A 15,000-nucleotide genomic window follows, 5' to 3' on the forward strand; every position below is an offset into this window, starting at 1 on the left:
ACAAAAAAAAAATGATAAAGCCAGATGCTCAGACATGTGTCTCACAATGACCTTCTCTCAGACATCAGACACAGAAAATGAACAGAGCAAATGCAAATCTCACACTGTGAACTCACTTGCAGATAAATCGTTCGGTTCGTTGTGTATTGTTCATCTCTGATGCATGTAAAAGTCATTTACAGAACAAAAGCAGGTAAAATGAGGTGCATTACAGTTTGTTTGTGTTAATAATAAGTTTTAAGTTATTAAGCGAAGGCTGATTGTTTAAACTATTGTAAACTATTAAAACTGGTTTTAAATATAAAATGGAACAGAAACTACCATTAATACTGGTTTATATTATCATTGCATCAGTGTTTCATCAATGGATGCTCTGCAGTGAATGGGTGCCGTCAGAATGAGAGTCCAAACAGCTGATAAAAACATCACAATGGATTACAAAACATCTTAATGCTGGATTTGTTTCATCTTTTGTCTTCTCCAGATGTTCACTGATGGACTGGAGTGCTGTGGATTATTGTGATGTTGTTATCAGACTCTCATTCTGACGGCACCCATTCACTGCAGAGCATCCATTGATGAGACACTGATGCAATGCTGCATTTCTCCAAATCTGATGAAGAAACAAACTCATCCTGATCTTGGATGGCCTGAGGGCGAGCATATTTTCAGCAAACCATCATTTTTGGATGAACTAGACCTCCAGCACTAGTCAGCATGTGCTGTTAACGAGCAACTGCTCAAACACACTGATGAAGAGCATTAAGTGAGCATGTATTTTGACCAAAAACAAACCACCATGTCTATTTACGTCCCACATCTAAAGCCAGAGAACATCTGACACTTGACAGCTGCTGCTTCCTCATTTGCATGAATAAATACACTGTTTAAACAGAAGATCAGTCCTGAATAAATCCATTGATGGTGTCTGAATATGCTTTTGCATGTGCGGTTGAGTTACCAGCTCTCTAAATGACACTACATAACACTTATATCCCAGTGCAACCTTATTTTTGAGCAGCCAATACATGTGTATAAATATATATATATAGATATGCATTGCATAAAGCATGTAAAATGCATAGTAGGTCACTATGGTTGAATCTTACCTGTTGAACTCGTAAATGTTTTCAATATTCCCAAACAGCGAACACACGTGCTCTGGTTTGATGGGGAGGTCCTTGGTGTCAATGATGTGCACAAGATAATCCTGAAAATGGGAAAAGGTAAATAAATATTATTTCTAACTCAACCAATGACAAATTATTATCCATCTTGAATCATACTGTATCACCTTCAACAGCGCAGCAGATGGCGCTAGAGAACTGAAGGAAAACTTTACATTTGATCTATTAGTGATTTAAAAATACATTTTGACTTGCAAATGAACTGGTCTACTAGTTTACATAAATAACAATCATATGAAAATAATATAAATATTGTCAATTCGGTTTTGCATTTACTACACTGACAAATGCAAATATTTAATGGTAGTATGGTGGTATTATTTGACATACAATGCAAATATAATGGCATACCTACAGGTTAACCATTCAGTATCATGGTATAAATCAAAATACCATGGTGCTACATCTGATAGCATCACTGTACCATGGTATTACCACAGTGCTGCTTCTTAAAGCTAACAGCCCAATGAAATTGAGGAACTAAATTCTCCATAACAATAAAGACAACAAACACTGACTCACTATAACTTCAATGCATTGATGCATTTTATTAATTAAACAGCATAAAGTCAGCAGTAGAGAGAATTCATGAAAATCCACATTACAATAATGAAAGTCACAGACACACACACACGCACACACACACACACACACACACACACACACACAGACAGACAGACAGACAGACAGACAGACAGACACACACAGACAGACAGACACACACACACACACACACACACACACACACACACACACAGACAGACAGACAGACAGACAGACTCACACACACACACACACACACACACACACACACACACACACCTCATATTAGGAAACTTCTCCAGAGCCAAGTTTGGCTGTGAATCAGAGCGCCGCAGATCAGGGAGGAGTTCAACATCCCTCACCCGAGGGTCGCGGCGCAAACATAATGAGCAGATATTCTGCATGAGAGCCTCTATTATGCAACAGCATCACATGGACATTCAGCTCATAACATAAAATGACGTCTCTGTGACACAAACTACAGATACTTTAGAAGATAGTCAATGCAAAAGAAGCAGAGTCTGGGTGTGGACGCTCGTTGTGAGAGTTAAACGACTAACAAAATGTCCAGTTTCACCCAAACAGATGTCAGATCAGGCCAGTGTGAATCACCATATTTGGGCGTTTTCCTGTAGTTTACACTGACCAGTGCCAAACTCATTCATTCATCTTTTTTATTAAGCACTTTGAAGGTACAAATGTAATCCAACAAGTGCTGAGCAATCCAAATAAAATACAAAATCAGAGTAAAACCTAACGACAAGACTAAAAAACACAAAACTAAGGTCTTCTAAAGTGCAAAAGGAAGTGTATTAGATTATTTCGGGAGCTAAACTAAGAACTCCAACACATTCAAGAACCCAAAGGCACTCCGATTTCAAATTCCCAGACAATCCTGGAAACATATGACATCAGTTTCTGACTTCCAAACACACGGCTCAGTGGAGCCCAATTATGAGCCTTATTTAAGACCCTTCAAAATGCTCTATAATGCACCTCATGATGAAGTAAAAGGCACTTTCAAACAGGAAGACTGACTCCCAACCTTTCAGGTAAAAAAAACCCTTACAAGTCATATTTCAATACTGTTATGTCTATAATAACTTCGTGCTTCAGCATAGAGTGAGTTTTAGAGCTGGGTGATATGACAATGTATAACGATGATGCAAGTGATTCTCTGGATCTAGATGTAACTATCGTGTATGTATAGTGTTTAGCACATATATCAACGCTGCATGTCTGAGCAATTAAAGACAATTAAGAGTCTCAAATGTTGGTTTGTTTTGTTCTGTTTAGAGGTTTAAATATTGGTTGATATTGTTCTTTCAAGATAATTTTCCGTTGTGCTGTTAAGAAATTTGAATATCGGTTGGTTAGAAATATTGGTTGGTTTTGTTCTATTTGAGGACTTAAACATTGGTCAATTTTATTCTAATTAAAGATGTAAATATCAGTTGGATTTGTTTTAATTTGTGATCTGACAGATGGTCTGCTTGGTTCTATAAATAAGTTTAAATATTGATTGTTTTGTTCTAATTAGAGATTTAAATATCGGTTGGTTTTGATCTAATTGGAGATTTAAATATTGTCAGTTTTGTTCCAATTAAAGATTTTAATATTGGTTGGTTTTGTTTTAGTTAGAGATCTAACAGATGGTCTGTTTTGTTTTATTAATAGATTTAAATATTGGTAATTTTGGTTTTAAAATGAGAATAAAATATCGGTTGGATTTGTTTTATTAAGATATTTAAATATGGATAGGTTTTTTTCTAATTATAAATGTAAATATTTGTTGGTTTTTTTTAAATTATTGATCCACCAGATGGTCTGCTTGGTCCTATAAATAAGTTTTAATATCAATTGTTTTTGTTGTAATTAGAGACTTAAATATTGGTCAGTTTTGTTTTAATTAAAGACCTTAATATCGGTTGGTTTTGTTTTAATTAGAGATTTAAATATTGGTCAGTTTTGTTTTAATTAAAGACCTTAATATCGGTTGGTTTTGTTTTAATTAGAGATTTAAATATTGGTCAGTTTTGTTTTAATTAAAGACCTTAATATCGGTTGGTTTTGTTTTAATTAGAGATTTAAATATTGGTCAGTTTTGTTCTAATTAAAGATTTTAATATCAGTTGGTTTTGTTTTAATTAGATATCTAACAGATGGTCTGTTTTGTTTCTATTAATTCTATTATATTTTGGTTTTAATAAGATAATTAAGTATCGGTTGGATTTGTTTTATTAAGATATTTAAATAATGGTAATTTCTGTTTTAATTAAGGATTTAAATATTGGTTAGTTTTGTTCTATTAAGATATTTAAATATGGGTTTTGTTTTAATTAGAGATTTAAATATTATGAATTTTGTTCTAATTAAAGATTTAAATATCGGTTGGCTTTGTTTTAATTAGAGATCAAATGGATGGTCTGTTTTATTCTATTTAGAAATGCAAATATTGGTCATATTTTGTTCTAAATAGGGATTTAAATATTGTTTTTTTTTTTTTTTTTAGATATTTAAATATTGGTCATTTTGGTTTTAATAAGAGATTTAAGTATCGGTTGGATTTGTTTTATCAAGATATTTAAATATGGGTTGGTTTTGTTCAAATGACAGATTTTAATACTGGTCTATCTTGTTCTATTAAGAAACTTTAATATAACTTGATTTTGTTTTATTTAAAGATTTTATTAATTGTGGGTTTTATTTTACTATATTTTAATATTGGCCAGTTATTCTATGCAAGACTAAGGGATTCTTAAAAAGTATTAATGTAAATATCACGTTGTTGCAGATAAAAAAGTGTGTCAAAAGTTTTGACTTGGATAATGGTCAGTTTTATTCCAAGCAAGCAAAAGTAAGAAATTCTTAAAAAGCATCAGTGAAGATCCGTAAAAAAAACAGCTGGTTGTCGAAAGAAATACGTACTTCAAGAGTAACACAGCACATCTGATTTCTGACTTCAAATTTGGACCAGAAAATTCAATTATGCCACCTGCATTGCATTCTTTCCACTGAGATGACAATGCATTATGGGATTTCCCAAAAGATGCATGCTATGCTGGCCTTAGAGTTAGAAGAAAGTATCTAATAAGTTCTAACTTTAGCTTTATTTATCAAGACTGCATTATGTGTGTTGCAGATGGTCAGCAATGCAATTTTCGAGGATGGAAAGTCGTGCATAAAGCATATGAAGGTGCTTGAGGAGTGACACCTGTGAAAACCTACAAACCCGAGGAATTCCCGTATTCAGCAGCAAGACTTCCTGCTAACGCAGCACTCCACCCTGAGTGGGAAACGACTAGAAAAACAACAGTTAGTGCAGTGAAGCTTAAAACCTTGGCATCTCTTATTAGTCATGCAGTTTATTGTTGTTGTTGTTTTAAAGCATGGCATTCTGGGTGTTCTGCCAGACGTGTGAGGAAAACCGAATGTCTGTTTGAGGCTGGTAACATTACAGGAAGTGGCCTTAAAGATGAGGGAGGTTTGAGAGCTAACAAACTCTAAGGCAGCATCACATGTATCTGTTATGGATAAAGAAATACCAGAATGCATTGCAACAAGCTCCGCTGCATTTCTTTTGATTTTTAAATATGAAAATATTTATACTTACACATATATGACCCTGGAGCATAAGTAGCACAGGTATATTTGTAGCAATATCCAAAAATACACTGCATGGGTCAAATTATAGATTTTTCTTTTATGCTAAAAAAAAGAACTTCATTTGAACGACTTTAAAGATGATTTTCTCCAATTATTTATTTATTTTTGCTCCCTCAGATTCCAGATTTTTAAATAGTTGTATCTCAGACAAATATTGTCCTCCGAACAAACCACACATCAATGGAGAGATGATTTATTCAGCTTTCAAATGAAGCATAAATCTGAAAAATGTAAAAAAAAAAAACCTTAGTATTGGTTTCTTGGTCCAGGGTCAGTCTCACACACACACACACACACACACACACACATTTAAAATAAATAAATAAATAAATAAATATATTTAATAATTAATTGGGAAATCTGTCTAAAAAAAAAAAAAAAAAAAAAAAAAAAAAAAAAGATAAAATAACCTACTTTTTCTCAGCAAGGATGCGTTAAATTTACTTTTTTTATTTATTTTACAAAACATTTATGTTTCAAATAAAATTAATTTTGTGCAGCACAGTTTTTTCAAACTTGATAATCAGAAATGTTTCTCGAGCAGTATATTTTCATGATTTCTGAAGATCATGTGACACTGAATACTGGAGGAATGATGCTGAAAATACAGCGGAGCATCACAGAAATAAATTACACTTTAACACAGATTCACACAGAAAACAGCGGTTTTAAATGGCAATAATATTTCACATTTTACTGTATTTTTAAACAAATAAATGCAGCCTCGGTGAGACGTCTTTTCAAAACATAAAAAAAATACCAACGAGCCCAAAGTTTAGAACAGAGAATTTGAATTTCACCCCGGTATCTCAAAAACGGTTTTAATTTCAATCATTTACTGAAAGCGTTCAACACTATGAGAAGCAGTTTACATCTAATGTTTCTCACCTCTACGATGCTGCACAGATCCCTGACGTACATCCGCTCCGTCTCGATAATCTCCATCACGACACGATCCACGTGTGTGAGCTGAGGGTTCGGGGCCATTGTGACGGATGCGAACGGTGACGGAGAGTCTGGTGTAGTGACCGACGGTTCTTCAACTGGCCAGTCCAAGCCGAGCAGCTCTGGAGGATCTGAAGGAGCCTCCTGAGGACTGAGCTCCAGGCCGATATCAGCTCCTGCTGTCAGGGAGCCGCTGCTGCCCTCCACGGATGACTCGGATGAGACGGTGGACACAGCGCTGACCGGCCGGCCGTCCTCTGAAGGCTCAGAGCTGGACAGAGAACAGCCGTCTGCTGCCCGTGGATCCGGACTCCCCACAGACGAACCAGTAGACAGACGATGACATTCTGCTGAAGACAAACACAACACGATTTGACAGCATTATTTCTGACCTTGGACCACGAAACCAGTCATAATGGTCAATTTGTTGAAATTGAGATCCATACATCTTCAGAAAGCTGAATAAATCATCTCTCAATTGATGTTCGGAGGACAATATTTGTCTGAGATACAACTATTCGAAAAATGTGCAAGAACAATCTAAATATTGAGAAAATCACATTTAAAGTATTTCAAATTAATTCTTAGCAATGCATATTACTAATCAGAAATTACGTTTTGATGTGTTTACGGTAGGACATTTACAAAATATCTTCATGGAAGAAGATAATGATTTTTGGCATAAAACAAAAATCTAGAATTTTGACCGATACAATGTTTTTTTTGGCTATTGCTACAAATATACCCCAGAGACTTCAGACTGGCTTTGTGCTCCAGAGACACATTTTTCATCTTAGGGTGAACTATCATAATGTTATAATAACGTAATAATAATAATAATAATAATGTGCAAACCAAGAGAGTTCAGTGCACCCATGTCCAGGTGCGGGTTAACAGGTTACTTAAGTTTTTTTTTTCAATTAATTTAAAATGTATTAGTGCTGGACGATTTGGCAAGATTCTTGATCTTTTTGAAATTTTTAACTAGTCAACTTGAAAATGTAACTTCAAACTGATTCAAGTAACGTTTCTTTATTAACCCTTTAGTTAAAGAAAATTCTATTACGAATGCAGCACACATGAAGTTGTCAACATGATATAAATGTTAAACAAATCAAAAATATCTTTGCAAAACACTATACATATTGTACAAACCTGTCTTATACATATGTGTTCAGAAATAATACAAGGAAAATGCTCGGTAACTCAAATTCAAAATCACTGAAGGTTTGACAGAAGTAGGCTATTATTAACTTTAAATGTAAATGCAAAGTTCTTCAAAGGTTTTTATTTGATTGCGCTACTTTTCCATTGTTTTTTGTTTTTCAAATGTGTTTCACTATTGTGCTCGTTCTAAAAACGTGACGCTTAAATTAAAAGAAGTGCATCTAAAATAAAAGGCGTTTATCATCGCATTTTTTTATTTTCTGCTGGTTTCTCTGTATTTTTATTTGCACGGTGGTAAAAGCAATTTACAAAACTAACAATTTAGTAAACCTTAAAAGATTTAGCAATTATTATTATTCAATCTTTTTTTTTTGTTCTTTTTTATTCTTTTTGTTTTTAATTATAACCAAACAGTGATGGTGACTGTTGACCAAACTTTTAAAACCTGCAATATTAATGTTAGATTTTGAGATGCAAAAGCCATTAAGATAAATACTGAAAAGACAGTGAGACTACTTTGTCTGAACACGTCTTCTTTTTTGTCGTTTTTTTTTTTTGGAGCTACATTAATTCCAGGAAACCCTGTACGCTGTTGTGGTTTACTTTAAGTTCATTTTCTGAAATGCTTTTTGACATGACCTGATTCCTGCTCTTCATACTGACATAAGATCCTCTGGAAAGATGGATGTTTGCTGGAAACGAAAATCCGGAGAGGCAGGAAATAAAGGACAATCTATTTATTTTAGGGTCACAAGTTGACGTCATACTCAAGTTATTATACTAGAGTTATGTGACGAATTAGTTATTATGCTAGAAAAACATGTAAAAAGTAAATAAACAGACATTATGGAGAGCGCAGTCATCACTTGATACACGCTGATTTATGAACAAATTACTCTTTTGAACCGGTTCTTTAATGAATAATTTAAAAACACTGCCAAAAGTGATGCTAAATTTTTACCATGTTTTCCAGTACAAATATAGAATTATTAAAACAAGATACACTTGCAAAATGAGAGTCTGAAAGAAAAATTAAAAAATTTTTTCTTGCTTTAAAAAAAATACAAAAATAAAACAAAATACATCTGCCAGTAAAGCAAAAATAACAAAAAAACTTTTTTTTTGGAAGATAGCTTATTTTTCTGTCTCTAACAGTAAATTTACCCCATTCTTAAGGATTTCTCATCAAACAAGATTTAATATCTTCTGTCATTTTGCATACATATTACTAAATATTTAGCTTTTGAATCAAGATATAAATTATTTTGATGAGAAATTGTTAAAAATTGTACAAATTTAAAAAAAGAAATTAAGCTCAAAACAAGAAAAATATCTGCTAATAGGGTCAAAAAAATCCTTTTGAATTAAGTAACTTTATTTTAAATCCATTGGCGTATATTTTTTGTTTAAAGCATAAGATCATTTCATGTTTATATTTAAAAAAAAAAAAAAAAAACCTTTTCAGTTTGTATTGCAAGTAAATGGATCTTAATTTAAGCATGTTTAGATATTTTGTACTGGAGAAAAAAAAATACAGAAAAAGAAGAACAGGTTTTTTTTACAGTGTTGAATCTTTTTGATTGATTCACTAAAGGATTTGTTCATAAGAGTCGTTTGCTCATGAATCTGGACTTCTTAAGTGAACCGTTTGAATCAGTCAGTTGACTCATTCAATGAATCGCTTAAAGAGTTTCTTAACATATTAAACCTTCTAAAATAATCTCTAATAGAATCTGAACCAAAAAAGAGAATTGTTAAAGCATCAGCATTGAACTAAACCAGCAGTTAGTGTTTGCACAATGACATAAAGTGTCAATATTAGGCATAACAGCCTGGAAAACTCCCAGACATTTCCTGAAACAATCATCACAAGCCAAGACGGTTTTGAGAAACTCATCCTGGGCTTGCAGATGCATGATAAAGTGATCTCACTACATGAACCTGCCAGTGTTTAATGATGACATCCAGCCACAAGCCTCCACATGAGTTACACACTCAAATCTTATCAATCCAAGACTCATGACATTGTCCCTATCAAAAATTAAAACTATTCATACGATCCATGCAGCAGCTTGTGTTGAAATCTGGTTTCGTAAGAGTAAGTTCTCATTTCCTTCCTGTTTTTGGTAAGAGTGTGATCATAATCTCATGCTCTGATAGAGATGCTACACTCACAACATATAGGAAATGTTTAGAATTAAAGTCTGTGAGACGATATAGTTATGGCTAAAGACTGTACTATGCACAGGCAAACATCGAGGAATATGAGACCTCTATAGTTTTTAAACTACAAAGCTAAGAAACAATTAATTATAAAACAAAAATAAGACTTTTTAAAACATGCATTGAAATTTTAAATAGGACAATTAATTTTAAATAATTTTTTTTTTATGAAATTCATATAGAAATGTTACAAGCATAAGAACTGAGACCGCTACATTTGACCATATCTTGCTAAAATTGTTGCAAGAATGAAGTTATGAAAACAGTATTGAAATTTTACCTTCATAAGAAGTTACGGCACTTAGGACAATTTCTAATTATAAATGGAACAATTCATGAAACTGTTGAAATAATTGATTTATGAAATTTTGTATTGAAAATTCACATTCATAGGCATTACGACACATAGATTTGACAATTTCTTAATAAAAATTGACAAATGTATGAAATTCATTAGCATTGTCTTGGATTTTACACAAGAATTTAAGGCATCTACAGTAGTTTTTACTATTTCTTGTCATAAATCGGAAGTTTATGAAATTATCAAAAACGATTAAGGAATCTATGACTTTTTCCTTTTTAATTGAAATTGTATATTCATGCGCATTTCTAAGATGCATAGACTCAAAACTTATGAATCTACTTGGGATCATTAATAATCAAAAGAGTCATTTGTTTCAAAAACTGCAACAATGTGACTTTTCCTAGGCCAAAACGAGCTATGATTTCATTATAAACAACTTTGTCAGGACTAGTTATGACAAAAAAAAACTAATATATAGCAAAGCCAGAGCAGTCTGACTCACAAACAAATGACTCCTACAAACCAGTTCTTCAAAGGAATCAATCAAAACGAATCAAATAGACCTCGACTTCTTGAGTTTGAATGAATCATATGAGGTTCTTGACTTATCAAACCTGCTAAAACAAACACTCAAAAGGAGTCAAAACTGGAAACGTATGCAGTTTTCTAAGCGAATTAAGCTTTGCAGGTGTTCATGTGGCGTTAAATGACTTCATCAGGACTAGTTACGACAAAGAGAAACATTGTAAAGCATTACATTACATGGAAAAGATATTTTGGGAAATAAAACAATGGGGCTTTTCATCAGCTGTATATCCTGGAGGCCACAATATGAATTTTATGGTTGACCTGTCATTAAGGCACTTCCTCATAAATGGTAATTAAAAGCAAGGTGCAGCAGAATGAGTTGCTCACACTCAATGACAAATAATAGAGAAAAAAATTATTGAACCGTTTTTGGTTTTATAGGTTTTTGCATCTGGTTCTTTAAAATCACAAAGATGCTTTTCTTAAAGAAAAGCATACTACAGTGTTCTCAAATGACATTTCACATACAACTTCCATTAAGATTTGACTATTTCATGTTAGAAATTGAATAATTTACAACACTGTTGAAACAACTTCTGAAATCTGTGTTGAAATTTTACACGCATTTGTAAAAAAAAAAAAATAAAAATAAAATAAAAAATAAAATCACAGAATCATTCAGACAAACACTAACCCCCATAATGGTGACATACATGATACTGAAATAATGCAATAAACAATAGTTTAACAACCCTAATGTACACAACTGATAACGAAAAAAAACTAAGAATAAACATTTTTTATTTTTCAAAAATATATAAAATATGAAGTGTCTTGCAAGGAATTCTGGGAGTGACAATTTACGGTTAGTCACTGTAAATTATACAATTAATATTTCTTTTTCAGTTAAAAAAAAACAATATTTTACTGTACAATTACATTAAATATAATTACGTTTATTTACTGAATATAGTATGGAAACTTACTGTTAACCAGTTAACAGGTTTTTACCGTAGCATTTTTACAGTCTTTTACTTTTAAATCACAATCATTTTTTACCGTGCATATAAGCAAAAAGAAAAAAATAATAATAAATGAAGGGAATTTTGTTTAAAGAGTTTTTTTTTTTACCCCACTACAAAATGCAATAAATTAAAAAAATTTAAGAAACAAAACTAAATATATATTTGCTCGTATAGTAGATGCATCTTGATTTAATTTTTTTAAAAATATTTTAACTAGAAACAAGACAAAAATACTAAGATAAGCATTTTTTTTGCCGTGCAGCTGGCAAGTCATTCTAAATTTCATTTGTAGGAAAAATAGTCAAAATAAATAAAATAAGGTCAAATCTAGGTAAAAAATTTGGTAATTATTATTAGGTAAAAAATGTTAGCCTGAATGCACTGTAAGTCGCTTTGGATAAAAGCGTCTGCTAAATACATGAATTAAAATGTAATTAAAATTTAATACATTTAAATGTAATTTAATCTGGACACTTTATAAACATGTATGAGTGTAAAATTTAAATTAAAAAAAATTCATAAATTGTTTTATTGTTGCAACACTTTCAGAAATTATTAGAAATATAGGCCTAAGTGTCTTAAATAAAACACTACATTTAAATGTAAATTTAAAAAAAAAAAAAAAAAAAAAAGTCAAATTGTTTCACAAACTTAGGTGTTTTTTTTTTTTAAGATGTTATTTTATATCCGACCTATGGTGCTTAATATTATAACTAAGAACTAATGAAATGATCAACAGTTCATTAGTACAGAGCTAATGATTAAACACACACACACACACACCTGTAACATTCCTTCACAGCCACTGGTTTGAGTGATTTGAGGACTGATTGGACATCATTAGTTAAACTGAAAATCAAAGTGATTATTTAACTCTGTTGACACTTCCCTTTAAAACATCAACACCTTGTATGGAGGGAACTCAAAACACTGATCACTTCAGCTCAATCCCTTATCAGTAAACAACTCTATGCACACCAAACCAGCCCAAAAATAGCATTAACCCACATACCTTCCTGTCTGACTGTGAGAGTTCAGGATTGTGAACACAAACAATGATTAACTCTCCTCAAGGTGAGTGTAGTATTCACATTAACAAGCTCCAAACAGTTCCAGATAATGATGCTAACATCAGCAAACAAACTGCGTGCTCAGATGAACCTAGTCTCTGTCTGGATTTGCCTCCAGAAACGTCTTAGGAGGAATTTCTGGAATTCCGGGGATTCTTGAGGGCAGAGTTTTGATTTATATAGCTTGAATTCCTTAATCCTTAGAAACAACTGTGAGAGACGCTAAAAACATGCTTCCTCTTCACTTGAGCGTCTAATTGAGGTAGAAACAGTAAGAGCTCAAAACAGAGCTGCAATCACTAAATAAAGCATGTGACGAACATCAGATTTCTATTTTATGTATAACACATGTACTTTATGCATTTATTCTTAGCTTATGCAACCTATGCAATTTTTGTATTTATATTTAACTTATGCAATGAAACAACACAAAACTTCAATACGTTTTACACAAAATGTCAATATGCTTTACGCAAAACTTCAATAAGTTTTACACGAAAGATAAATTTACACTGAACTTTTACACGTAAAAGCATTTTAAGACACCAAGATATGATTATATCTTTTTAGAACTTAATTTAGTAAATGGTTGACAGAATTCCATTTCATTACAAAATGTTATCAATTGCATAAATTATTCGAGGTTTAACAAATTGTCAAATCTTGGTTTTTAAACAACATTTGCACCATTTCACTAATTAATTTAATAAATTATTCAGTTTCTAACAAGATGTGATCAAATCTAGGTATCTTAAATCAAATAAAATTTTACATTTATTTTATGCGTAACGTTTGCACTTTATGCATGCATGTGTAACTTATGCATATGTTTAAATATCTTACAAATAACTTTTCAAATTTTATAGTCAAGCCATATCTACACTATAAAAATGACTTTTCATAGTAGTAAATATTATAAAGGTTTTTGGAGTGCATTTAAAAAAATACTATTTTAGCTTTTATATTTCAATGTGGTATCTTCATAATCATTTATGAAATTTCAACCAATTTCTGACCAATTTTTTTCAGTATATACTACCATTTAAAACAAATATTCAGCAAGGATGCATTAAACTGATCGAAAGTCACAGTAACTTTAGACTGGAGGAATGATGCTGAAAATACAGCTGCACATCACAGAAATAAATTATAGTTTAACAGATATTCACATAGAAAAAAAGCAGTTTTAGAGTCTAATTTTGTAATTTTTTTTACTGTATTTACAGTAATTTATATAAATAAATACAGCCTTGGTGAGCAAAACAGTCTTCTTTGAAATAAGTCAACTTTAAATTACATTTATACAACTCCACATTATAAATCACCCAATAAATCATAAAGGACCGGCGCTGCACATGTAAACCATAAAACACAAGTTACAGTCAGACTCACATCAGTCAAACTGTAAAAGCAGCTGATGCAAATTTCACACAGAACAACATCAGAACTTCTGCCATAACCAGCGTCTGTATAGTCAAAGCAGAGACGTCTAACACAGATCTGATCATGAACACAGTTTCACTGATGCAAATGATACACAACACATATTTCCAACCCCCCCCAAAAAAATATTAAAAATGAGAAGCTGTTATGAGAGTGATATTAATGTTCGCAGACATAAACGCATGTCAAAAGCCACAATCAGCTCTAGAAATATTCCTCACCTGAGGTGATCAAAAGCACAGCTGTTTTCATTTTAAAGTCTCCTGATATTTCACCTCAAGGAAGCAGAAGCAGATCTGATTAATGTGTGTCAGCATTGAACACTCCTATAATCACACAACGTCACAATCACACACACACGCACAGACACACACACTCGCACAAACACACATGCACAGACACACACGCGCACAGACACACATACACACACACGCACACATACACACACACGCACAGACACACACACGCACAGACACACAGACGCACAGACACACAGACGCACAGACACACAGACGCACAGACACACACGCACAGACACACACGCACAGACACACGCACACACACACACGCACAGACACACACACGCACAGACACACGCACACACACACAGACACACACACGCACAGACACACACGCACAGACGCACACACACAGACGCACAGACACACAGACGCACAGACACACGCACGCACGCACAGACACACGCACACACAGACACACGCACAGACACACACACAGACACACACACGCACAGACACACACACACACAGACACACACACACACACACACGCACAGACACACACACGCACAGACACACACGCACAGACACACGCACAGACACACACACGCACAGGCACAGACACACACACGCACAGACAAACACACGCACAGACACACA

General features: G+C 33.1%; 1 protein-coding gene across 1 annotated transcript in view; it reads right to left on the reverse strand.

Annotated features, from left to right (window-relative positions):
- LOC132113346 (pleckstrin homology domain-containing family G member 3) overlaps positions 1-15,000 on the reverse strand; it is a 64,289-nt gene that overhangs the window by 18,292 nt on the left and 30,997 nt on the right. Inside the window, exons 3-4 of the mRNA XM_059521143.1 lie at positions 6,285-6,691; positions 1,110-1,210 (exon numbers count right to left, since the gene is read on the reverse strand). Of these exons, the coding sequence (XP_059377126.1) occupies positions 1,110-1,210; positions 6,285-6,691 (508 nt within the window). The remainder of the gene's footprint in view (positions 1-1,109; positions 1,211-6,284; positions 6,692-15,000) is intronic.

The sequence above is a fragment of the Carassius carassius genome, chromosome 32 (assembly GCF_963082965.1).
Source record: "Carassius carassius chromosome 32, fCarCar2.1, whole genome shotgun sequence".
Classification (NCBI taxonomy): domain Eukaryota; kingdom Metazoa; phylum Chordata; class Actinopteri; order Cypriniformes; family Cyprinidae; genus Carassius; species Carassius carassius.